Source organism: Mauremys mutica, chromosome 3, assembly GCF_020497125.1.
Source record: "Mauremys mutica isolate MM-2020 ecotype Southern chromosome 3, ASM2049712v1, whole genome shotgun sequence".
Lineage (NCBI taxonomy): Eukaryota > Metazoa > Chordata > Testudines > Geoemydidae > Mauremys > Mauremys mutica.
In genome coordinates this window covers 70,197,548-70,225,266 of record NC_059074.1, presented here as the reverse complement: position 1 = coordinate 70,225,266, position 27,719 = coordinate 70,197,548, and the positions used below count along the sequence as shown (strand labels likewise).

General features: G+C 41.0%; 1 protein-coding gene across 3 annotated transcripts in view; it reads left to right on the top strand.

The window, feature by feature from the left end:
* The window catches only part of BACH2 (BTB domain and CNC homolog 2), a 252,433-nt gene that overhangs the window by 166,463 nt on the left and 58,251 nt on the right, over positions 1–27,719 (top strand). For all 3 annotated transcript variants that reach the window (XM_045011415.1, XM_045011414.1, XM_045011413.1), the window contains one exon: positions 18,029–18,283. In XM_045011415.1, the coding sequence (XP_044867350.1) occupies positions 18,041–18,283 (243 nt within the window). In that variant the 5' untranslated portion in view covers positions 18,029–18,040. The remainder of the gene's footprint in view (positions 1–18,028; positions 18,284–27,719) is intronic.

Below are 27,719 nucleotides of genomic sequence, written 5' to 3'. Positions count from 1 at the left end.
GCCTACAAGTCCACTCAGTCCTACTTCTCGTTCAGCCAATCGCTAAGAAAAATAAGTTTGTTTACATTTATGGGAGATAATACTGCCCGCTTCTTGTTTGCAATGTCACCTTAAAGTGAGAACAGATGTTCTCATGGCACTGTTATAGCCGGTGTCGCAAAATATTTACGTGCCAGATGCCCTAAAGATTCATATGTCCCTTCATGCTTCAACCACCATTCCAGAGGACATGTGTCCAGGCTGATGATGGGTTCTGCTCGATAACAGTCCAAAACAGTGTAGACCGACACATGTTCATTTTCATCATCTGAGTCAGATGCTACCAGCAAAAGGTTTTTCTTTTTTGGTGGTTCAGGTTCTGTAGTTTCCACATCGGAGTGTTTCTCTTTTAAGACTTCTGAAAGCATGCTCCACACCTTGTCCCTCTCAGATTTTGGAAGGCACTTCAGATTCTTAAACCTCGGCTTGAGTGCTGTAGCTAGCTTTAGAAATCTCACATTGATACCTTCTTGGTGTTTTGTCAAATCTGCAGTGAAAGTGTCCTTAAAATGAACAACATGTGCTGAGTCATCATCCGAGAGTGCTATAATATGAAGTATATGACAGAATGTGGGTAAAATAGAGCAGGAGACATACTGAACTCCTTAGAGGAGAATTGTCCCAAATTTAATTAACCCATTATTTTTTTAACATGCGTCCTCTGGAGCGATGGCCGAAGCATGACGAGGCGTATGAATCTTTAGCGCATCTGGCATGTATATATCTCACAAAGCCAGCTACAACAGTGCCATGTGAACGTGGGCAGCATTATCTCCCGTAAATGTAAACAAACTTGTTTCTCTAGTGATTGGCTGAACGAGAAGTAGGACTGAGTGGACATGTAGGCTCTAAAGTTATGAATTGTTTTGTTTTTGAGTGCACTTATGAACCAAAAAAATTTTACATTTGTAAGTTGCACTTTCACGATAAAGAGATTGCATTCTAGTACTTCTATGAGGTGAATTTCTTTTGTTTACCATTTTTACAGTGCAAATATTTCTAATAAAAATAATATAAAGTGAGCAGTGTACACTTTGTATTCTGTTTTGTAATTGAATCAATATATTTGAAAATATAGAAAAACATCCAAAATATGTAATAAATTTCATTTGTTATTCTATTGTTTAACAATGCAATTAAAACTGCAATTAATTGTGATTAATTTTTTTCAGTTAATCGCATGAGTTAACTGCAATTAATCAACAGCCCTAGTTGTGACAAAAGGAAAACAAAGGTACTACAGTTAAATTTAACGAGGCTGGTGATAAGGTTACACTTCGAAACAAAAGGCCCCTGCTATAGGATCCAATATGTCAAATGACTAGTCTCAGTTAATGTCAAATTCTTAACCTTTTAATACTCTTATAGACACTTTCTAAATAATCATAATGAGCAAAGGCAGCTGTATTTGTACTTTACAGTGAAGAATGCTTTTTAAAAATTTTTACTTTCATTCTACTGTTATTACCCAGTAATCACATGGCTTCTCCATTCAAGAAAGAGTAGGCACATGGAGCTTTCCCCATTTAGAAACCAGTGATTTTTCCTTATTATAACTAGCACTGCTTAAACTCCTAGCTGTTTACCATTGCACAGAAGCTCACATGTACCCCTCAGGATCTTACCCATATTTTTTTCATCTCTGTCCATGCCTTCTGGTTTTTTTCCCCTACACAGTTCTCTATGTATAGGTACTAAACTGGCATACTTATCCTCAGGACAGGAACAAGCAGAGTTGGACCCTCCTCTAAATACACAATATCCACCCCTTTCTTTGCCTCTTGGCTTAATTTAAATTTCTATAGTTTATCTTTATTTATTATTTGTGTTACTATAGCACCTTCGAGCCCTAGCCATGTCCTTGCTACTAGCGATATTTACAGGCAAGGTGCACAAGGAGAATGAAAATCTGGCCATTTTGACAAATTCAGGGCTGGTCTATACTACAAAGTTAGGTTGGCTTAACTACATTGCTCTGAGCTGTCAAAATGCTCAGATTTTCTTCCTCCTCCTGCGCCTTGAACAAGAATGTAAGCATCTGCTGAGTCATGGAGAAAATGAAAAATTTGCAAAGCCTTCCAAAGCATGCTAATAAGGAAAGGTTTATTCTAAGTGGCACAGATCTTCTCACGGGAGGAAATCTAATAGGAAAAAGCAAAGAATTCTGATTAACTTAACAGCCCTGGTTGCGTCATCTAAAGATTTACTCTCAAGGCCAGTATCCAAAAATTCTACCAGTTTAACAAAACCAGTTTTAACACTAGCTGGAGTCCTAGTAGACCAGGTTTAAGTGGACTGAATAATTTTTATTGAACCAGTTGCCACCTTAAGATTGTAAAGCCAGTTGGGATTTTTGGCAAAATCTACCTACTATGGACTCGGTGAGACTCAGTCCCGTAATCTATGGCTACTGCCTTAATTATGGGGGAAAAAAATTTCAAGTGAACAGAGAAAATCATCTTATCCATTGAGGCTCTCTGTGCAAAGGAAATGTCATCAGCACATGGACATTCTAAATAGAACTTCAATCATGAAGTCTTCCATTTATTTTGGAAAGTGCTGAGCAAGCAAATAGTGGCCTTGTATCCATGGGGAACGAGACACTTCTATTCATTTTCAGAAGGAGAAACCAGGAACCCATAGCTTTAGAAACTCTACCATATATATATGACCCTACAAACAACTGTATTCCTTCCCTTTCTTCACATTAATCAGAACAGACAGGCAAGACCCAAGAGAATCCATAGACAAAGGGAATATGAACAATTTTCTAAATGCCTGCAAGGTTACAGTGAAGATAAAAAGCTTGCAAAATAGTCTAGAAAACATTTATACTGAGTGATGCCGATTCTTCTCATAAGAACTATATAATATGTCAAAAAGGAGCAAGACATGGTCATCCTCATAGCTCCCTAACAGTAGAGGTTGTTGTAACTAATGAGCATGTTCTTGGGGTCCTCTATGCTCCTACCATGCAGGACCTCCTCAACCAGGGACCCAGTTTTGCATACAGACCTGGAAAGCAATATTTGATTAACTGTATAGCGAAAAATGAAAATTAACCTGGAAAAGGAGGTAACAGCCCACTAGTTTCGTTCAGAAAGAGTCTACCAACGAGAACTATTATAGAAATTGGTTCAGTTTTAAGCACTGATAATATCCAAAATATTCAAGTACAAATCCTCAAAGTTGAACCCTACTGGAGTTGGTACAGGTTGGGCTTAATCTGGAGCTAAAACCCAAGGAAACAGTAATAGAGTTTATCTAGGTAATCTGTTGTCCTTAATTTGTCATGTGAAAGGGTTGCCGAAAGCAACACAACAAACCTGTCTGTCACCTGCTCATAATTTCCAGCATGGACCCTAAACTTAGTATTGTCAGCTCTATACTTAGAATTGTCTGCTCTTTCAACCCCTTTGGGCTGTTTATATCTACAGTAACTCCTCACTTAAAGTCGCCCGGTTAGTATTGTTTCGTTGTTACTTTGCTGATCAATTAGGGAACATGCTTATTTAAAGTTGCACAATACTCCCTTATAACGGTGTTTGGCAGCCGCCTGCTTTGTCCACTGCTTGCAGGAAGAGCAGCCCGTTGTAGCTAGCTGGTGCGGGCTTGGAACCAGGGTGGACTGGCAGCCCCCCTATCAGCTCCCCGCTCCCCTAAGTTCCCTGTGCGGCAGCTGCCCAGCGGGCTATCAGTTGCCAGCAGTTCAGCTGTCCCTCCCCCCTCTGCCTTGGAGCTACCCCCGGGAGCCTTCTGCTTGCTGTGCAGGGCAGGGGAAGAAAGGGGCTAATATCAGGGTGTCCCCCTGCTTCTGCCCCCCGCTTACCGCATCTCTATAGAGCAGGGTGCGGGACACAACAGGGCTCAAGATGGAGGTTGCTTCCTGGCAGCAGCTGCCGTCTCAGCTTGCGGAAATACGCATCTCTCTCTCTCTCATACATGGTGTGTGTCTCTGTCTGCCATGCTGTCTCCCCTCCCTCCATTTGTGCTGCCTTATAGAGCACGAGGCTAGATTAACAACAATGTGTTAACCCTTGAGGGCTCAGCCGAGTGCTAGTTCATCATTTAGCAGCAAGGCATTTCCTGGGAAATATCCCACACTCTTCGACCTTCTGACTTCACCACCTCAACCAAGCTCTCCCCCATTTACATTAATTCTTATGGGAAAATTGGATTCACTTAACATCGTTTTGCTTAGTCACATTTTTCAGGAACATAACTACAACGTTAAGCGAGGAGTTACTGTACTCGCTATCAAATTGGCCTTCCTCATCGTAGTCATAATGTCATGAAGAATTTTGAAATAGGGATCCCTCTCTATAGTACCCCAGAGTTGCACATTCCACAGAGTGCTGAAGACTGACGCAGCATTCACCCCGAGTATGACTCACTTTTTCAGGATGTTGTATTCTTTTCATTCTCCCAAAAATAGCCTTCTGAGATAAGATGGCACAGAAACTGGATATCAGAAGAGAGGTGAGGATACATATGTCAAAAACTGAAAAGTTCAGAAAATCAAACTCATGCACTCTCTACCACTCTGTAGTGAAAGAAGAATCTCAAAATCCTCAATTGTAAGGTAGCTCAATGCTTGATATCTGAAGCATACAAAGCAAAAGGCAAGACTTTTCCTGAAAAGCTCACATACCTTCCATAGATCACTGGCTACCTCCTGAGTAGAAAGAGCTCAAGCCTCTGATAGGTTCTTACAAAGCTGTCACCTGGACCTCAGCACACTTTGTTTTTCAAAGCATGGTAAGACTTACAAGCCTTAGCCAGTGCAGTCTTCAGGGAATGAGTACTGGGATCTGTAGTATCTCAATACAAATTATAGCCCATATGGAACTTTGAAATGCATATACTTAGATTTGTATTCCCTTGTAGGCATCTGCATTGTTGTAAATACCACACTGTAAGGAATGGCAGATATGGGAGTTCTGGAGAGAGAGAAGAAATTATTTACCTGATTATTTTTTTCACCAAATTCCTATGTCTGCCCATCCAACCTACCCAGTAAAATAAGTCAACAGAGTGCCATGTGATCTCTCCCCAGTGCACTGAAACTTTTGATCATTTAAAAATATATATTTATATTGTTTTGTCTAACAGTCATCCTGGCACAATTATTGCTTTGGGCATACCCCACTCCAGACAGCTTCTGAGGAGGCAATGCTTAGCAGTAGTGTGATGGATCTGGTTTAGCCCCCAGTTGTCATAATCAGTGCACTGTAAGGAGTAGCAGAAATGGGAACCAAGAGAGGAGACATTATTATAACATTTTTCTTCCCAAGTTTGTCACTTTCTACATATATATATATATATTGTAACACTCGCTTATAGAATCACAGGGATTTATTGAAAACTGCAGGTACCAACTCCAATGCGCACAGGCAGGAATGAACTTCCCGCTAAAACCCACAGAACAGATACAACAAAATATCAAAGGCAACAACTTCATAATAAGATAAAAAATACCACACCATCTACTGCTAGAGGTGCTGTCTGCACTGATCGTTACAACTTCTCCCCTCCAGTTAAATAATAACTTAAAACAGTAACTCCTAGGAATCCAGATAGTCTGCCACCCATGCAGTTACCATGTAGTTCTGCCTGCTCAAGTCCTATGTTCAGTCATGGAGACATCACTTAGAGCTGGATCTAGATTATCAGTGCATACAGGTACATGTTCTCTAAGTCAGGCCTATCTGTTGTAAACCAACAGTTGCCGAATGCAGAGTGTTGAAGTCCCAAGAACAGCCTGGCAATTCTCCACAACCAGTCTCCTATTAGAAGGCACAGGAACCTGCTGGAGTAACTCCAAATCCTCTTCTCCATCCCTCTGAGATGATGAGCATCCTCAATGTTTGCCCTCCCCTTTCTTTTAATGAATCTGTGCATGAGTTATTGATGCATTACAAGGGGCTTGCTTTTTGTGTCGGCACAGATACATTGTTTACTTTTTTTAATTACATGTAATGTCCCCTCCTGAAAGGAGTAAGTTTGGGATTTTCTCGAGGCTGCTTTTTCCAGTTGCATAGCCACATCTTCTCTCCCTCCTGGATGGGACTGTAATTCTCTTTTTTTCCTAGCATCTTGTGCCTGGCATGCTCGCTTCCGGTTCATTTGTTCCTCCCTTTCTGGAACATTAATATAAGACTTTGTTGTGTCTCCTATCTGTGTAAGTGCAGGGGGGTCTTGCCTATTCTTACTGCCTGAATATGAAATCTGAGGGAAACATGGGTTTGCTGAGTCCAAAAATAATCTCAGAAGGAGAGTAATGGGTAGTTGAATGCTGACTGCAGTTACCTTTTGTATTTGCATGTATCTTCATATTGCAGTCTTGTTGGTGTTCACTGACTAAGATTATAAGCACAGAACTAGTGGTGTGGTTTAGTCACTCCACTCCTGCTTCTCCATTACTCAAAGGGTTGGTGACACTGTTATTCACCTTGGTTATCTGGAGTTATCAACAAACCTTGTGTAATAACCACAATTCACATTTCTTCCTCCGATCACAGCAGATGCAGCTTGTTTCGTACGTGTTTCATTAGTGCAGCCATAGCTGTCTGCCCTTTTATCCTTTAGTAGCTGCATCACCACATAGTTTAAGATGTCACACACTACATGCAAATACTAATTTCCAGCTGGTATTTCTGCTAGTGGATCTTTCAAGTCAATCTGTATGAACTCCCACGGTTTACTAGATTGGGGCGTTTTCCCTGAAGAGTACTGCCTCTCCTTGCTTTTGCTTTCCTTTCTGGATGGATAAGACAGGAAAGTAACCAGTTCTTAACATTTGCAGCCATGCCCAGCCAAAAAATATGTCAATACCTTGCTCGGTGTCTTTTCATACCTCAGCTGGCCTTCCACTTTGTTGTCATGAAAATACTTTAGTACTATTTTCTGTAAGTTTGCTGGCAAGATGATCCTGGTATCTTCATACACCAGCATGAAGTGGTGGATCAATGGATAATTGTTCCTGAATTATATTAAACCTCCCAATATGGGTCTCCTTCAGTAGATCTGCTGATGCACCAAACATAAGGCAGAGACTTAGATTGTTCTTGTCAGATGTTCTCAAAAGACCAAGCTCTCACTGCCCTCATGTGGCTGAGAGCATCTGCAACCACTTAGCTTTCCAGGTTTATGGTGAACTGTGACTGTATAGTCAGTTTGTGAATCCATCTCCACAGGTATGCTGGATTGTACTTGGTAAGGAGCCACTGCAGGGCAGGGCCGCCCAGAGGATTCCGGGGGCCCGGGGTCTTCGGCGGTGGGTGGCCCTTCCGTTCCGGGACCCGCCGCCGAAGTGCCCTGAAGACCCGCGGCGGGCCCCCCCCCCCCCCGCCTCCGAATTACCGCGGAAGCAGGACCCGCCGCTGAAGTGCAGCCTGGTCTTTGGCGGTAATTCGGCGGCGGGGGGGCACTTCGGCGGCGGCGGGTCCCGGAACGGAAGGGCCCCCCGCCGCCGAATTACCGCCGAAGACCGAGCTGAACTTCGGCGGCGGGTCCCGCTCCGTCTTCGGCGGTAATTCACTAGCAGGGGGTCCTTCCGCCCCAGAGCGAAGACCAGGAGCAAAGAAGCTCCTGCGCCCGGCCCCGCAAGAGTTTTCCGGTCCCCCCGGAGCGAGTGAGGGACCCCGCTCCAGGGGCCCCGAAAAACTCTTGTGGGGGCCCCTGTGGGGCTCGGGGCCTGGGGTAAATTGCCCCTCTTGCCCCCCCCTCTGGGCGGCCCTGCTGCAGGGCACTGTTGTCTGTGCAAACTGAATTCCATCTACTGTATATAGAGAAAATAGGCCTCGAGGGCCTCCACAATAACCAAACACTCCAGTTCTGCAGCCAAATACTTGGTTTACCTCTCATTTTATTTGCAGGTGAATCATAGAATACCAGGGTTGGAAGGGACCTCAGAAGGTCATCTAGTCCAACCCGCTGCTCAAAGCAGGACCAATCCCCAGGCAGATTTTTGCCCCAGATCCCTAAATGGCCCCCTCAAGGACTGAGCATTAGTAGGCCAATGCTCAAACCACTGAGCTATCCCTCCCCACACAGGTCATCAGTTTGTTCAAAGGCAAATCCAACAGCAACTGTTTGAGCATCACAGGTTACCAGTAATGGATGGGGTGGATCCAGGAATTTAAGCACAGCATGGTTTAGAACTCCTTTCCATCACTGAAATGCTTTTTGGTGTTGCTCTGTCCAGACAGAATTGCTTTTAGTTTGCAGAATGGGCAGCACCATTATACCAGCTAAATGTTGTACAAACTTCCCGTAGAATCCACAAAGGCCAACAAACCACTGTATTGCCTATACATCTGTAGAAAACTTCTTGTCCATTATAACATTCAGTTTCTGGGATTGGTGCTCCAACCCATCTTCACTGTGTCCTGGGAAGGTGCTACAGCTTCTCACATGCTGACATTTGTTTCCTGAAAGTTTAAACCCTGCCTCTTTAAAAAGCTTTAGAATCATTTTCACTCCTGGCTGATGTTTCTCCCATCTTTTGTGGAAACAAATGAGATCATCTAAGTATATGAGGGTGTCTTCAGTTCTCACAACTTAGTTTAGGTCATTTACTACCCTAATCCTGCCCTACAAAGAACTTGCAACCCTGCCCAGCTTGGTATTGTCTGCAAACCATAAGTGTACTCTCTGTGCCATTATCCAAGTTATTTATTAAGATATTGAATAGAACTGAACCCAAGACACATCCCTGCAGATCGCCACTCAATATGCCCTCCCAGCTTGAATGTGAACCATCGATCGCTGCTCTTTGACTAGTTTTCCAACCAGTTATGCACCCACCTTCTAGTAGGTTAATCTAGGCCAGGGGTGGGCAAATTTTTTGGCCCAAGGGCCACATCTGGGAATAGAAATTGTATGGTGGGCCATGAATGCTCACAAAAGTGGGGTTGGGGTGCGGGCTCTGGGGTGGGGCTGGGGATGAGGAGTTTGGGTGTAGGAGGGTGCTCCGGGCTGGGATTGAGAGTTTCAGAGGGCAAGAGGGGGATCAGGGCTGGGGAAAGGGATTGGGGCATGGGGAGAGGCTCAGAGGTTCAGACTCTGGGCGGCGCTTACCTCAAGCGGCTCCCGGAAGCAGTGACATGTCCCTTCTCTGGCTCCTATGCAGAGGTGCGGCCAGGTGGCTCTGCGCGCTGCCCCGTCCTCAGGCACTGCCCCTGCAGCTCCCATTGGAACATCAGAGGGGGCCATTGGAGCGTGTAGGAGACGCTTCGGGGAGCTGCATGGAGCAGTCCCTCACCCTGCTTCCAGGCTGGAGTGGGGGGGGGGATGCCGCTGTTCCAGGAGCTGTGTGGAGCAGCTCCTGACCCTGGTCCCCGGCTGGAGTGCTGGAGCAGGGTCATATGGCTGCTTCTGGGAGCCACCTGGAGCAGCCCCCAACCCTGCGCCCTGGCTGGAGTGCCCCAGACCCTGCTCCCCAGCCGGAGCTTGAGGGCTGGCTTAAAACAGCTGGCGGGCCGGATACGGCTTGCTGGCCATAGTTTGCCCACCTCTGATCTAAGCTATATTTCCCTAGTTTGCTAATGAGACGGTCATGTGAGACAATATCAAAAGCCATACTAAAGTCGAGATATATCACAACTACTGCTTCCCCTTTATCCACAAAGCCCTTTATCCGCAAAGATGGATATTAGGTTGATTCCATGTGATTTGTTCTTGACAAATCCATGTTGATCATTGTATGTCACCTTATTATTGTCTAGATACTTACAAATTGATTGTTTATTTGCTCCATTATTTTTCTGGGTGCCGAAGTTAAGCTGACTGATCTGTAATTCTTTGGGTTGTCCTTATTTCCCTCTTTTTAGATAGGTACTATATTTGCCCTTTTCTAGTTCTCTAGGATCTCTCCTGTCCTCCATAAGTTTTCAGAAAATGATTCAGATCACTCCAGCCAGTTCCTTAAGTATTCTAGGATGCATTTTGTGAGGCACTGCCAACTTGAAGACTCTGATTTGTCTAACTACTTCTTAACTTGTTCTTTTCTTATTTTAGCCTCAGTTTCTGCTCCATTTACATTGATGTTCATTATGCTAGTCACCTGATCACTGCCAACCTTTGTGGTGATAACTGAAATAAAAAAAGTCATTTAACACTTCGTCCATTGATATGGTCTTTCCCTCCTCTTTGAGTAATGGGCCTACCCTGTCGTTGGTCTTCCTCTTGCTTCTACTGTATTTGTAATGTTTTCTTGTTAAACTAGCTAGGGACATAAAGTTTAATCTCCTTTCGTGCCTTGGCCTTTCTAATTATGTCCCTATGAGCTTTTGTTGTTGGGTTTTTATATATATAATGAATATATATATATAATTCATTCTTAGTAATTCATTATAATATTCATTCTTAGTAATTCAACCTACTTTCCATTTTTTGTATGGCTCTCTAGGGTGGTCTCTTACCATACTTCTTGTTTTCCTTCACATTGGGACAGTTTGTTCTTTTGCCCTTAATAACCTCTCTTTAAAAACCTGCCAACTCTCCTGAACTCTTTTTTCCCTTAGATTTCCTTTCTATGGGATCTTACCTACCAGTTCTCTGAGTCTGCTGAAGTCTACCTTCTAGAAGTCCACTGTCTTTATTCTGCTGTTTTCCCTTCTACCACTCATTGGATCATGAACTCTATCATTTCATGATCACTTGCCAGGGCCGGATTAACCCTTGTGGGACCCCATGGAGACAATGGAGCATGGCACGGGGAGATCAGTCCCCAGAGCGAGTGGCCAGACAGGGGCAATGGGGCATGGCATGGCAGGGGCAGCCCTGCTACGCCCAGTCCAGTACGAGGGTACTATTTACAAACCAGCAGTTGCCAAATGCACAGTGGCCCACCTGGCCCTGTGCTGCCAGCATGCCCCTTCCCTTTGGGGGTGGGCCCATACCACACCACACAGTCCCCCACCGCCCCCTGCCCAACATGAGCACCCCTCCGAGAGCCCCCACAGACACACAGACCCCCTCCACAAATGCACAGCACCCTGCATAACACCACCCTGTCCAGCACCTCCCTGCCCACAGCCCCACCACAACTGCCAAGCACCAAACACAGAACCCCTGCTCCCTAGTGCCCCAACACACACATCTTCCACACCCTCTCAAGTGCATTCCCCACCCCACCCCGAGACCCACTCCCCCACGCCCTGCCTTCTGGCCACTTTTACCGGCCCTGGTGGGAGGTGTCTGTCTACCAGGCTGTTTCCTGTTCTTCCTGTTCATTCTCCATACTTCTGGCATTAGTATACAGACATCTAAGTATGTATACATTTAGTTCTAGTTTCATGGCATGAGGCCTACTGTGCTGTCTCAATTGGGTGCAAATAGCACAGTCTCCCTCAATTTATATTGAACCAAGCATCCAGCTGAAATCAACTGTCTTGCAGTGTCATCCAGCCAAATTACAGTTACGCATGAAAAGTTGGGAGCCTTCTCCTTTGTCAGATCATGGATGTTTACTCCCTTTATTTTGTGTTCAGCAGAATGAATCAAAGATAGGGATCTTTCCAAAACTGGAAGACATCCATAGTAATCACTTAGTTCTATACATTGTCACTATTCTATTGGTGTGTTTAATTTTATTTATATTGCAGTCATACCTAAAGGCCCCTAACAAGTATCAGGGCCATACTGTGCTAGGCACTACACAAATGTACAGTAAAATCTAGTTCTGCCCTGAAGGAGCTTACAATCTGTTTTTGCACTAGAACCTCTCTACTTTCTATAGCCAATATTCTGCTGTGTTTATGCACAACTGTACAATAAGTAAGCTTCCAAAATTCTGTACATATTAATAAGTCCCCATCTATTCTAAGGTTAGGAATGAATTTTCAGTATTCTCAACTAACTCTAAGCATGTGGAAGAGCACAAAACCTGGAGGAGTTGACAGGTCACATTATATAAATTGCCTTAGCAGTAGGGTTGGACAGCTTCCATATGTGTTATTCTATAGGGCTGGCCAGAAAACAAGAATTCTGTTTCACAAAAAAAAATTGAGGTTTTGAAATTAGTTTTCATTCCACATTGTAGCCAAATCGTGACCTTTTCAATTTTTTGTGAAAAACAGACACCTCCCCACCCCAGAATAACCAGTAGGCCAGTGAATGGCTTGACCTTCCTGTATCTCCCCAGAAATTCCCTCCCAGACCTGAGAAACTGTTTCAATGAATCAGCGTTTACCGACCAACTAGGTCTACTATTCACCCTGCATAGGCAATAGTGATATTGGATGTAAAGACTTTGCGTCTATTCATTGTCCTCTAGTATAGTCCATGATCTCATTTCTAATTATTGAAGAATATTTTATTATTTTGGGGGGGGGGGGTTCACTTGGCAATGTACCTTGTGCTTTGCAGCACAGGTTATTTAAACAATACAAGAAGCTGATCACTAAGGACTCAGTTACAAAGGATCTAAGGCTCAGGTACAGTATATTTGGCAGTAAGCAGGCCCATGCAGTCTTGACTGATCCATTATATTTTCAATTATCTTTGGTGCTGAAAGAAAAAGACATTTAATGTATCTGAGGATGACATAGCAAATTACTCCTGCTCTCTAACCTTTTTAAATTGCTAACATGGTTGTAATCTGTAATTACCAAAATCAGTGTGAGAATTGTGTCACTGTATAATTATCTTTCCTGATACTTTATTGCTATATGAATTATTAATCCAAATCAGTCTTGTATAGTATTTGTGGCAACTAAGAAGAATAATGTATAATTAAATTTCATTATTTCTATTTTTGTGCTGATGTTTTATGATGTCGTAATTGATAATTAATTGATTAAAACACACAATACTTGGGAGTTTCAGATGACTATGAACTGTTCAGTGTTCAACATTTATTAATTAAATAATGAGTTCACTGAAGAGACCTTTGTGTATAGTCTACTGTTGTTAGTGAGCTCTCAAAACTGCTGAATTAATCATTAAGCTTTTCAGTAGTTTATTTTAAGGGACTGCAGCAAAGTTATAAATGGTTATATTGATTATAAATTATTCCTTTGTTGTTATGGGAATGTAAATAATTAAGAGCTCACAATAATAGATTTTAATGCTGGTCATTTTCCACAGCTCTAAGGAACTTGCTAACTGATGGGTCAAACTTTAATAGGTTTCCTCTAATAACAAACTTCTGCTATTATTAAGCAAGTAATCGTCATGGAGCAAAATACTTAGGAGAAAGTGGGGAGATGGGACCTGTTAAACAGTTTTCCTTATTTCCACTTTAGAACTACATTACATATTGTCTGAAGCACTAAACGGCTTCCCTCTACAAAGATGTATAGGGTTTTTCATCCTGAAAGGAGTATAAACTATTTCTAGACTAGCACTTCAAATAGCTGTTTTCACGTGAATTCCCTGTGGCATCTTTTGCAGCCAGTGTAACAGTAGAAAAGCTCAGAATACTGTCTGCATCCTATTGGACAAGAAACATTGTCAGACAATTTCTGTGCACTTCTGCTATGTAGTTGAACTAAGTCTGACCTGGGATTCTTACTTGTGCTCAAGCAGTTCTTTTTACAGTTATTCTTAAGACCCTTATTCTAAGTGATTAGTTTTTGAAAAAATGAATTAGAGAATGTAATTTATTAAATGGAGCTAAAAAATACAACACTTCATCGATCCTCTTAACTTGATCAAGAGAGAACTGAGAGGAACCTTTTCTACAAGGCTTAATGCAGTCTCTATAGTATGTTTGCTTGCATTTCATGCCATTCATTTTGCACTGGATCCGGTGCTGTGATTCTTAATGGTAAATTATACAGTTTTACTTGCTGGCTTTCATGCTAAAATTGAATGTTGTAGTCAATTTGAGGCAACACCCGATAAACCTTTTCTGGCATATTACAGCAGATGTGCTTAGAGCAGCAGTTCTCAAACTGTGGGTCGCTACCCGCTTTGAATGGGGTCGCCAGGGCTGGCGTAGACTTGCTGAGGCCCAGGGTTGAAGCCCGAGCCCCACTACCCAAGGCTGAAGCCAAAGCCCGAGAGCTTCAGCCCTGGGCAGCAGGGCTCAGATTACAAGCTCACTGCATGGAGCTGAAGCCCTTGAGCTTCAGCTTTGGCCCCCCCAGCCCGGAGCTCTGGGGCTCGGGCTTTGGCAGGGCTTAGGCGGGCTCCAGTTTTGGTCCCCTCTCCTGAGTTTATGAAGTAATTTTTGTTGTCAGAAGGGGGTCGCGGTACAATGAAGTTTGAGAACCGCTGGTTTAGAGTATCTGTCTCTCACACTATCGTATCCCTGACCTAATGCTTGCACATCATTGAGTAAATAGTTATCTTTGTCTTCATATGGGCCAAATGATGACCTCACACAATACTTGAATTAATAAGAGCCTTTTCTGCCTCCCCTCTCCAACATGGGGGTTTGCTATAGAAAGGCTGCCCTGGACCCTCCACTTCCACTGCTATAGCATATGGCAACAAATAACTGTCTGGGGTACAAGAAACTAGCTTAGACCACCAATTCATTTCATACGGGGCACCCAGTAGCCACTGGCTGCAGTGGAAATGGCTGTTGGTGACAATCAGTACAGGTCAAATTCAAATCAGGGACCTCTGTAGGCCAACACTTTTCCTATCAGTTAAAAGCTTGCTGAGTAACCGGTGAGGAAATGCATGGTGATGTTCTCACCATTCCACTAGCTTTATAATAAATGTTTTAAAAAATTTTGATAAGAGCAATAGTTAAAGAAGGAAATTACTAAATAGTAACCAAAGAATTCAGTGTTTGATTCACACAAGTATTTGCTTATTATGCTATTACTGTACTAAATGGATTGCAACTTCAGGCAAAGTGTCTTTTTTCTTTTTTTAAAAAAATACTAAAAATATCGTTGATTCTTTTTATTATCTGCCCGGTTTCAGGTTCTTGTACAGTTTCAGAATCATCTCAGACATTACAGACATGAGATTTGCCTGAAAAAATATGCATTCCCCATTTAATCGTCATTTGCGACTTTCAGATTTTCCCACTAGATTTTTCTTGTAAAATCTTACATTTCACACCACTCAAGAGTGACCACTTAAAACATTATTTTACATTATCATTAGCATCTAAGATCAGTTATACAGAAAGCTGTGAGTGGGCTGAGCTGAGTATCATTTTCTCTTTTACATTACCATAATCCTAATAAAATGATTGCAGCCATTTCTGATCATTAATCTCACTTCATGAGAAGAATTTTTAGTGTAAATTTTCTCAGTTTAAGAAAGCAAACCCATAACACAGAGTAAAACTGCAGAAAACCAAAATGACACTCCTCAACTGTAGATAGATAGTTGTGTGTATACCTATAAAAAGACACAATCAAATGAGAGGGAGATGACTGGTATTTGGCACTTCTGAAAATCAAGCCACTTATTTAGGAGCTTAACCTTAGGCACTTACTATTGAAAGTCTTGGCCTTCATCAGTAAATGTAAAATATTCAAGTATCAGAGGGGTAGCCGTGTTAGTCTGGTTCTGTAGAAGCAGCAAAGAATCCTGTGGCACCTTATAGACTAACAGACGTCTGTTAGTCTATAAGGTGCCACAGGATTCTTTGCTGCTTGTAAAATATTCATAAATCATAAGCATTTTGTTAGGAATTCCCACAGTAGTTCTGGAATGCCAGCGTCAGCAATCTGGATGTCTGTATTGAAGCAAGATCTCAATCATGGTCTCTCTGCTTTACAGAAGTCTAAAACTTCATTTGTATTAATCCATTGCTACTGTCCCTAATCAGACAGAATATCATCTATGTATGTGCTCTAGGAATTACTTTGGAGAAGTTCTAGGACCTATGTTATACAGCTGAGTTGAGGAATATTCTTGGATTGAAAAGGTGAGTATACCTTTACATGTAGAAAACAGGTCCATTCTGAAGCCTTTTCCTGCTATATTTTTGAATGCATAGGACCTTTTGCAGCAGGTTGATTGTTAGGAAAAATATCTAGGTTTCAATCTGGAGCAACAGAAATAGCACTGAATTGAGTTTACCAAGTACAAGCGCCCACAAAACTAAAATTATCAAAGTAAAAATTGTCTAAAAGACCTGCTTTTAACAAATGAGGAATTTTGCATCAGTTTCCTACTGTATATTCAGGTATTTGTAATGTAAACTATATTGTATCAAAACAAATTGGTTTGTAACCATTATCTGTAAAGACTCTGAACCTTCCCTGATAGGTAGGCCTGGAAGGATTAGATTTTTGACATTAAATGTTGATTTCACTGTACACACACAAACCAACAACAAAATTTCCATCAATGATAATTGAAATTGACAGATAGGCAAAGTTAAAAAAAAATTGCTTCTTGAGAACTTAGAGTTTGATTTAAGGATATATACTTCGTATATTTTGATATGTGATGTTGACAATGTGTGTTGTACTGGTTATAAAGCTTTAACTTTTTTAATCTTTATGTCTAATGTCAGTAAATAATTATTGTCTGGACCCTCCCCCCCATAATTTCCTGCAACTGTGGAAAGTGAATTTGATAATCTAAAAAAAATGCTTAAAAATAAACATCAATATTATCCATTGAAATTATCCAAAAATAAAAATTAAATTCTCCCTACCAAGGCTAAATATAGCATAGAATACATTTCCATTGTTTTTCTTGCCACAGAAATTAGAATGAGAAAGCAAAGCAAACAAGAAGATTGACTTCGGTGCTAAACAGAACTCTCCATAAAGATATGGGAGGGTGGGGAATAAATTATTTTAATTATTCAGATACACATGGGGTCCCTCAAGTGATGATGTTGAAAGTAAGTGAACAAATAATTTTGTTCAACTGTACAGGGAGTTGTACAGGAATAGATAAGGAATCTCCCTGTTCACACTCTTGCAGTGGATATTATGCATCATACAAATGCATAGTCAGAAATTATTTAACCCATGGTTCTACAAATTTCTAGACGGGGCAAACTCTTCTGCACCCACATGATACCTCGGTCTTGTCTTCACTACTGGGGAGATCGACACTGGTGCAATTGATGCAGCGGGTGTTGATTTAGTGGGTCTAATGAAGACCCGCTAAATCGACGGCAGAGCGCTCTCTGGTGGACTCTAGCTCCCCCAGAAGAGTAAGGTAAGTCAACCAGAGAGCATCTCCCGTCGATGCAGCGCAGTAAGTCAACCTATGCTGTGTCAACTCCAGCTACGTTATTCAGAATTCCTCCCATACATGAGCTTGTAAGACTAGGACCTTGGATTCTTAATTTGGAAAGATAAGAAATAGAAACTACTTTTGCTTTCTCCGTAAATGTCTTAAACAGCCAATGAATTTGCATAGCTTCAGCCACACCTGGGAATAAATTAATTCTAAAAAGCTTTCACACCCCCCATTGATCTTTAAAAATAACTAGATCTGTTATTGAGACAATAGGAAATGAAATCATCATAGTTAGGTGGGTTCTTTCTGTCATGTACAACTGCCGGCTCCTTCGCAGTTAAGCCTGGGTTTTCAGTGTAAATTCTAAAAGCGCTTTCCACCTGAATGTACACATCTCAACTTAAATGTCAAGCTTCTTGCCATTACACAACAGAAGGACAAGGGTCAAAACCTTCTCTCTCTGTGGAAGACCCAATATTCTCATATTTTTATTTTTACTATAATTTTCCAAAATTGTATGTGTAATTACTTATAAAATTAAAGAATTAAGTATTTATTGGTAGTCTTATTTGTAGGCATTTTGTGGACTAGTCTGAAGTCTAGTTTGATTTTATATTGGGAGGGCGGGGGGAAAAGCCTACAAAGTGGGTAGACTAAAGGCTTGTAATGTAAATGTCTTTCCAAGTAACTTTCCTGAGTTCTTTGTTCAGACTAAGAATTAATGTGCTGATCAGCAGTTCTTCAGTTTTGCTGCCTAGATCTTGCAGTACGCAAATTATGATGTTATCTCGCTCTCGCTGTTAAAATTTTGATTGCTGTAATAACTCTTCAGCAGTATCTCTCCTTATTGTTGCTGTTTCTATTTTAGGGTGTGAACGGAATGTCTGTGGATGAGAAGACTGAATCCCCCATGTATGTGTATGAGTCAACAGTCCATTGTACCAATATCCTCCTGTGCCTAAATGACCAGCGGAAGCAGGATATTCTCTGTGATGTGACTTTGATTGTGGAGGGGAAAGAGTTTCGAGCCCACCGGGCTGTGCTGGCTGCTTGCAGTGAATACTTCTTGCAGGCGCTGGTTGGGCAGACGGAAAATGACCTGGTTGTCAGCCTGCCAGAGGAGGTACAGTATGTCATTATTCCTCTGTTGTAAAAACAAACCCCTCTTACATGGCAGTAATGGTGTACTCGCTATTAGCCAGCTAACCCTCAAGGTCTTAAAAGATAAATCCAAATGTAGCACAGATTCTAGGATCTGCCTCTGCATGACTGTTGATGTGATTTTTTCTGTTTTGGTTGGTTAAGAATTGTTGGATACCCCTTGAGAGTTAAAGAATGAACGTATTCACAGAATCATCTCTGCTGGAAAAAAGCAGCCAGCATTTCAAACCAGTTACTATAGCAAAGCTTTAAAATGTTTGAGCTTACTTTTCTCACCACTGCTAAAAGAATAGTACCCAAACAGAGGTCACTTAATGAATATAGCTCTATTCAGTACATTATCTAGACCCTGATATTCTTCTGGTTTTCTAGACAGGAAATTTAAAAGGGCCATTTGGCTCTCAGAAAGTGGGTTATTGTTTAAAAATCATTTGAATTGTCACATTATTTTGGGTCTCATTGCCACCCTTCCCTTTTCAGCAGCGAGTATTTTGGTTCTTCTTGTTCCTTTCCCTGTATTTCTCACTCAGCCTTGTTTCCTTTCCCTTCCGCTCATCAGTAGTATGATATTTAACTGCCTCAAGCCACGTGATTTATGCTGAACAAATTATTTTGGAAAATAATTTTTTAGGTGTTAAAGATACAGAATGATCCAAAAGGCAGTGGACAGGGGGCATTAAAGACAGAGCTCACTGAAAAGTTTACCTTTTGTTGTTATTTCCCATGAAATCACACCTGCAGGCTCCCACTCCCTTGCGATTCCCTACCATGCATCAATCTGACTTAACAGCTACACAGGGCTCACTTGTGGCTTTGCCATGAGGAGATGTTGTGTTGGACTGCAACCCCTGGACACATCAGAGTCACAAAATACTCGGCTTCCCACTGCTCTGTGGTGGAAGTACACTGTGCCAGGTAACTCACCTGGTGCACTGGGGCTGCTATGTCCTCTTGCTCTCTTGTACAGGCATGCAGTGGTAGTAAAGATGTTATCTATGGCGTGTCAGAGGAGCATGAAGCTACCTGATCAGTAGGTAAATGATGTTTTAGGGTCTGATATGAGACTAACAAATTGTTTCAGCATTAATTATTTTATACCCATTGGAATTAAAATAACATTTTTAAAATTAGGCTATTTACATAAAATTTTCATGTACCTGATTTTTGTGGGCTGGCACTACTGAGGCACCATTTATTGTTGATATTAAAACAACTATTAACAACAATAATACTCTAGCTTTGATGTTACATCATGGTCCAAATTAGTGAATACCAGTGGAAGTCAGTCAATGTAACTTCATGAGTCCTGAAACTAAAACAGTAAACTTCAGTCAGTTATGTATGGAATGCCCCTTTGCCTCTGGCTCCTTCAGATAATTTTGTGTCTAACTTCTTAGGTCATATCTTTAATATATATTTTTCAGGTTGTCTCTACATTTCTTGGCTTTTGAAGGTTTAAATTGACCTTAAAGTTACTTTAATGCATGTTTAGTTGTACATCACCTTTGTGTTTTAAGGCAGTCAAAAAGCTGCACCCTGAGCAGTACAGTTGTCATTTAAACCATATCAGAGACTAGAATAGTCTTACTATTCATTATATTTCTACACCGTATTATTGCCGGTTATGCTGATTTTACACACAGCCCGATTGAAATAGATGATGCAAGTACCTGATTAATTTCAACGTGACTTTGCAAACTAAAAACAAAATGGGGTAAAAAATAATTTGTCATAAATAAACTGTAGTCCAGTACCATTTCCTTAAGACTTCATTCATATCATATAGGACACACTAGTACCTGCATTATGTTTCTACACAATGTTAGTTAATAATCTTACTGAAGAAAGATTATTTAACTTGGTGGTGGATGCAGTCTCTTTATTGCAAAGCAACTTTTGGTAGTTTTAAAAAAAAGAGAGAATATGAAACATACCTTATGACGCTGCTATTAAAAAATAAAGACTGTTCCTACCACATAAGTAACATCATTCCAACCATACATGATTTCTATTATGTACAACCGCCATTAAAATAAATAGTATAAGCATTATTTTCAGTTTAATGTGAGACTGTTACTTAAAAAAAAAAAAAAAAAAAAAAAAAAGCAAAATCCAAAACAGCCGTAGAGATTTAGGGCTAAATTCCCTGCTACCATACTCCATTGAAGTCAGTGGAACTATACCAGAATCTGGCTTTTAATACTTTTCAGTGGTCTGAGAATATAAAATACTATGTAAGGGATAGGCGTTATTAGTTTTCCATTGACGTAGATTTATTACATGGCAACAAGGTTTTACTTTTTTTAGATTGACTGAGATAATTCTATTTCAGTCAGAGCAGGTATACGATATAGGTACTGGTTTCTTACATACTTAAATCCCTGTGCTGATAGGCTAAGAAGTCTGATTTGTTCAATCACTGGTTTATTTGAATAAATATATGTATGTAAATTCTTTAATTGTCTAACAACCATTTTTAACCAATTGGAGCACAAGGATATGCATAATCACAGTACAGTAATTTCTCAGTTACTATATGATGCATATGCAAATTTCTCTACTTTTGTTGGCTCTTCTGATTTGGCTGTTTTGATAGGCTCCTATACTTTATATCAGTGGTTCCCAAACTTGTTCTGCTGCTTGTGCAGGGAAAGCCCCTGGTGGGCCGGGCCAGTTTGTTTACCTGCCGTGTCCGCAGGTTCAGCCAATCGTGGCTCCCACTGGCCGCGGTTTGCTATTTCAGGCCAATGGGAGCTGCTGGTAGCGGCGCGGGCCGAGGGACATACTGGCTGCCGCTTCCAGCAGCTCCCATTGGCCTGGAGCTGCGAACCGCGGCCACTGGGAGCCACGATCGGCCGAACCTGCGGACACGGCAGGTAAACAAACCGGCCCGGCCTGCCAGGGGCTTTCCCTGCACAAGTGGCAGAACAAGTTTGGGAACCACTGCTTTATATATTTGAAGCTGTATGCCAGCATCAAAGATGGCTGCCTGGGCTTCTTGCTTCCTTTAGCAGAATCAAAAAACCTTCAAATTTTGCAAGAGGGGTCAGGAAAATATGACGAAGCATTTAATTACACATTTATTATGATAATTTTGCAGTCCTTCTGGTTCACTAAGTAATACCTGTATCCTAGGCGAAGAACTTTTCAGACTCAGAGGTTTTCTATAAACACTTAATGCTGTGGTGTTTTTAGAAAAGGCTAATTTACCTTGAGATATAGCTGGTACCACAAGAACAAAAGTACCCTTAAGTTATCCTTTTTAAATAACCCTGGTGGCTCAAAAACTCACTGAAAGGCTTGTAATATAACAAAAATATTTCTAAACTAGCCACACAGGCATCAGGTTTTAGGTTCTCTTTGTGCTTTGAAATGGCAGAAATGTGAAATCATAAAAATAGGAGTTAGTGTCCAGTGAAGGCTTAAATGTGGCACTGGTGTACAGAAAGGCATAAAAGCAGTTACCAACATACTTACCTAATGTCAATACTTAGCTCATCTGAGTTGGGTTGTTTGGTTTTGTTTTTTTAAACAGAAGTTATTTTTAACTATCCAAAATAATAAATCTTCCTTTGAAGGCTAAGTTGCAAATTTGTTTTCTGTTTAGAGGCTGGAATTAGGACATCTGGACCCTCATCAAATTTATAATAGCTGTCTAGTTTAAACAGTGGGTGAACTGATTTAAAATCATTTTTGTTTTTTAAAAAATCTATTAGTTTCTACCGTATTGAAATTAATGAAATATCATACCTTGTGTACCCACAGAAAGTGGAACTGGTTTAATTTAAATTCTTTTTTAAACCAGTGCAAATGGTTGTGTTAGATGCTCTTATGTTGGTTTAAGAGTAGCTTGTTTTGGTTTAGTTTAAACCTTTTCCTAATCAACTTAAGCCAAATTAGTACAGGCTATTTTTATATCAACTCAAGAGTGTCCACACAGCCTTTTACATTGGTCCAACTAAATTGATTTCAGATAACACCATTAGTTAATTTGTATATAGACAACCCTTAGAAAAATGAGCATGTAATAAATCCATAGATTATTGCAAAGGAGAATTATTAAGAACCACGTCTATGAATCTTAATTTTATAAAAGTTTTCCCCTCACTTGATTTTATTTGCTCTCCAAAAATTTTACATTTAATTTTTACTGTCCTGTTTTTCAGTAGTTTTCTGTTAGGCTCTTATCCTAGCAGCTCTTGTTAAAAGTGAGCCAAATTAATTCTTTTCTTGGAAAACATTAAATTTCAAAAAATATTCATTTGATCCGTATCCCTAACTGTTGTGTTTTATTTAATCACAGAAACTGGTCTTCCTTCCTTTAACAAGGCACTTAATTAAGCTTTTAATTCATGATAAGAAGTTAAATATCACTTGGGAGTATTTTTAATGGCTTTCACTTCCCATCCAGATTACAAAAAATAAGGTGTGATAGAGAGACATACGTGGCTGTCAGCCAAGGGTATTGTAGGTCATGCCAATATTAGCTGGCAGCAGGCCATTATCCAATTAACATTGCTTCAGCGCTGCAAGTAATAGCTCTTGAGTAGATGATTGAGTCATTCATGCTGTAGTGGTACTTTACTCGAGAAAGAGCCAGTACTTCTAAGAATAGGTTTCTTATTCACTGTTATTACCTGCCTTGCTTTGCCAATAAAAGTGCAGGGGCATTTAGTCCCTGTCTAGAAGCCAAAAGCTGAACAGAAGAAAAGCATCGATTATATATCTCATTTCTCTTTGCTTCCTGAAAATTTCACTTAATCTCAGAAAGCATTTGTCACAAGAAAATAAGAATCCCAAGCTAACATAACCAAAGCCAGAATCCACAGGTCTGCTTTCAGTTTTGCCTTTTCTTTTACAGTTTAGTGTTTGGAACAAATTTTAGGAACTCAAGAAGGCAAATCCATTAAGAGTATTAGGTAACTTTCCCAAACACTGTGGAATTCTCTCTGTCTGGCATTTTTGAGTTGTAAGTGTTAGATGCAAAAACCTGAAATGGCAGGTTTGTCTCTCCACCAACTGACCAACAGGTACCACTGGCATTATAAGAATGATTTTCTCCTTCTCAATTAACTTTTCTATCTGTATCCCTTTCCTCCCTTGAATCTGTTTGATTTTGTGGTTCCCAGTGCCTCTACTGTCTGAAGTGAACTTTAATGTCAGAAAAAATCCACAGGTGATGCTGAGTGATTAAATAGACATTTCTAAGGCTAATAAGCGCTACTAGGAGAGAGAAAGAAATGTCATTTTATTTTGGGGGTTTTTTTCACTGTTTGGAGAATGATGTTTATAAGTGAGATAACTCACACTATGTAAGAAATGCCTTTGCCTTCTTAAAGCCTTTTGCACTTAACCTGGGACTCGTAAAATTTGCCATTTTTCCATGATGACCAATCCCTAAAATCTGTCATCTATTTCTTAAATTTGCATGGACCCACTCCTGGGGTAGTTAATCTTTCCAAGGAGGAATGCAGGCTGAGAGAGAGATTCAGGCTGCCAAAGGCGGAGTATGCTGGAAAGTTAATGCATTCAGCACCTTGGGTGGGATGGAACCAGGCATCTAACCTTAGTGTGTTTCTTAACCAACAGCAATCAGAAATACTGGCACTGTTAGCTATCTGTGCCAGCCTGCCGGCCTAGAGGAAAAAATGCTGGCAATTAGCCAACAAAAGATGAATAGATGAATTGAGTCCAGGAGAAAATCAAAGGCAGGATGCAGGATGTGAACTATTACAGTATGCTGGTGGCTGAAGGAGATTACTATTCCTTTTTATCTTTATAGAAATAAACAGTATTCTCTTACTATGCCTCCTTTCTCTCTGTGTGTACACATGAGTATAATATTTTTAAGGAATTCATTGACTGGCCTTTGGAGGAAGCTCCGTGGGAGCTTGGAATAGAAGGGTTCTGTATAAAGTGGAAGGGGAAAAAGACAATGTGAGGATAAAATAATCTGCATGATGCCTTGTTCCTCAGTTGGGGAGATACTGTCAACTGATGGACAACTACAAAAGCTCCTCTTCCCTTGGTACTCCAAAGAGCAGTATTAGGACTATCTAACGTTAACTCTCAGAGAGTAGTAGGGTTTAAAGCGGTAGTCCCTTTTCATGTCTGCATCAGCTATTAATGTTCTTTGCAAATCACAATCGCTGGCTGGAATTATTTCTGTCATTGACTCAGCAGACTGTACTAATCTGACTTGCATCCGCTACCACCGACTCCTCTATTTGCAGAGCTGTCTGTGGAATGACAAGAGTTACATCCATCAAACCCTCAAAGCTACTAATAAAGCCAAGCCCTATATACATTTAAATTTCATGAGCCTGAGACCACCAGTGCCATTCTCATTAATCCCCAAGTATGGCAATCACATCTCTTAAGGATTTTTACTTTGCATTCAGTTTTATAGATTCATTGTGTGGAATGTGTACCATTGTTCAGATTTCATTCATGGCGCACACATCAGTGAATCCAGAAGAACTACTGCAGTGTGCACTGGAGAGGTATATTGGGAATAATGTTTAGTATACACATAAATCTAGATGGGTTTAGTGGCATGATTCTGGGTCAGGAGAAGCCACAAGGACATAGCAATATATATAATTTAATACAGAAAATTAAATCATAACACCCTCTCTACCTCCTCCCCTGAAAACTGCAAGAAAGTACATATTTAAATCTGAAATTCCAGCCATATCCCACCCATTTGTGGCTGGGCATTGTAGAGCCCTTGAGCATTGATAGCTCAGTGGTTTGAGCATTGGCCTGCTAAACCCAGCGTTGTGAGTTCAGTCCTCAAGGGGGCCATTTAGGGGTCTGGGGCAAAAATCTGTCTGAGGATTGGTCCTGCCTTGAGCAGGGGGTTGGACTAGATGACCTCTTGAGGTTCCTTCTAACCCTGATATTCTATGATTGTGTGATTTCACATATCCTGCATGATGTTATACCTGTCCACAGTGGAATAGGACCAGAATGGTTTGGTATTGGCTGATATATAGCCACTCTGTGGATGGCATGACTGCCTCTACTTTTGTATGTGCAACTTCAGTGTCAGTAGTTAGCTTCTGATGTCTTCTGATGAAGAAAAATGAAATGTGTTCCTGTTCTGATCCACTGCATTGTGAAGAGAACTAGGTGAAAACACATACTAAGGAAAACATTTCAGAGCTTGAAAGTAATTGCTTTCCCTCCCCCTGGTGGTGGTATGTGCTCTTCCCCCCCCCCCCCCCATCACATAAAAATGCACCACTGAAATGAAAATGGAAAATAAACACATAGAGCCAATTCACCACTAGTGTCAGTGGGCATAACCCTGTTGCTGTTGTTAGAGTTGCACCCCTTGTGCCAGTAGTGAATTTGGCTGATGGGATTTAACATACTGTTGGAAAGACACCATGTAAAGTGCAGGCTCTCTTGCTTCTAAATCACAAACACGATTTAAAATTTAAAAGAAGCCCTGCCAAATAGTTGCTACTTGAAGAGAGTGCTAAATGCATGGGTAGCCATAGGTATGTGTTCTTGTATAATAACAGTGAGGATGTCCTATTTTATTTACATTAAACATTTGGGAATGGATAGCATGCGTGAAAATAAGGTGGCTTTAAAATGATGTTGCTTTCCTTCTTAAGTACAGTATTGTTTAACTCACTTCTCTTGCAACTTTAAAGGTCTTCTCCATTTCCCCCCTTTATATACCTGCTTCTTCCCTTCCCTTTCTGAAAGGCATTGCCTTTATTTGTGATCATGCTGTGGTGCAGGAAGACTGACTATCAGCTCTTCATAGAGCCCACAAACAACATTCTTTTTTGTGTCAGAAGGGACTGATAGAGGGCTAATCATGTTGAGGCCTAGTCTAAAGTTCATGGAAAGATTCCCATTGACTTCCACTGGACTTAGACTCAATCCCGTAGGGGGACCATCCCTTCCAGTGCTGAGCACACCACCTCCTCAGCATGCCTATGAACTCAGGATAAGAGTATCTTACCCTTATATAGCACCTTTTGTCACTAGTGATCCCTGAGTGCATTTCAAACTACATTGACTAATCATCTCAGGTACCACTGAAATGCAGCCCCTTCTGGGGATAAACATGACAGGTGTTAAACACTGCATAGCAGCGGTCCACAAAAGTTAAGAACGGGGTAGTGAAGAACATCATATCCAATCTGAAACTGAAGTGCAGTATTTAGGTGGGCAGAATACAACTTACCTGTATTGGAATTTGCAAAGGACACTGGGTTAAACACACCTCTTATGAATAATACCACAGGGTTTTTAATGATTGCAAGTAGACAGATGCTCAGTTTTTTGCATTGTGGCAGCTGGCACTTTGTGCTGCATAGTGCCCCGTTCCACCATGCGGGGGCTATGGGTCAGTACCAAATCATCACCATTGCTTCTTGCAATATCTATGGGTTCTTTGGAAGTCTCCTATCCAAGTACTGACTCAACCTAACTCTGCTGAAAAGCTGTGTTGGAAGACTTCAATTTGGGAGATACATGCTAGAGGTCTTATGCAGCCAGTAGTAAAACATCCAGTTTTCTAAAACTTAAAGATGATGATTTTCCAACACAAAAAGTATTGCACTCAACACAAGGTAACTAATCTGGAACTCATCATGATAAAGATGAATTAATCACTAGACTGGAAGTTGGTGGTTGTCTAGGGATCAATCATCGAGATAAACAGATAGTCCCAACCAGTAATACATATATGCTTTGTGCTTCAAAAGGGTTAATTTCCCAAATCTGAGAAAACTTGTGAGTTACAACGATAGGGAGGACTAAGTTAGATAGAAAATGTGAATGAAAATTAGGAGCTCTTAAAGAAGAGTTTTTATGAGCTGTCCAAAAAGATACAATTCCACAATCAAGAAAGAGGACAACTGTGGGTAAAAGCCCCATCCTGGTTCAGTGGCAGTGTGAAGGCCACAGTTAGAATAAAAAAGCAACGTATAACAAATGGAAAAAAGGCAAAATAGGTAGCAATCAATATCAATTGGAAGTTACGAAGTGTGGAAAATTGATAAGAGAAGTGAAGGTCATTAGAGAAAAGTGCATGGCTGGCCAGGCTAAGGACAATAATATCATGACTGGGGCTTGGGCAATCATACCTAGTGGCTGGAGCAAGAGACAACAAAGGAAGTTAGTAAGCCAAGAGTCAGAGCCTGAATCAGAGTCAGGAGTCATGCCAAGGCTGAGGAGTCAGGTGAGAAAGCAGAGTCCAGTGTAGCAGCCAGCCTAGAATTCACCCAGTTGCACGGACAACTTCCTGTGCCTGCTTCTGACTAAAATAGCACAGTTGGACCAGGCACTCCTCCACTCAGAACTTCTGTGCATGGTGCCTTTGGTGGGTCTGGAGTTCCATTAACCACTCAACCCACCAGTTACTCATAGGC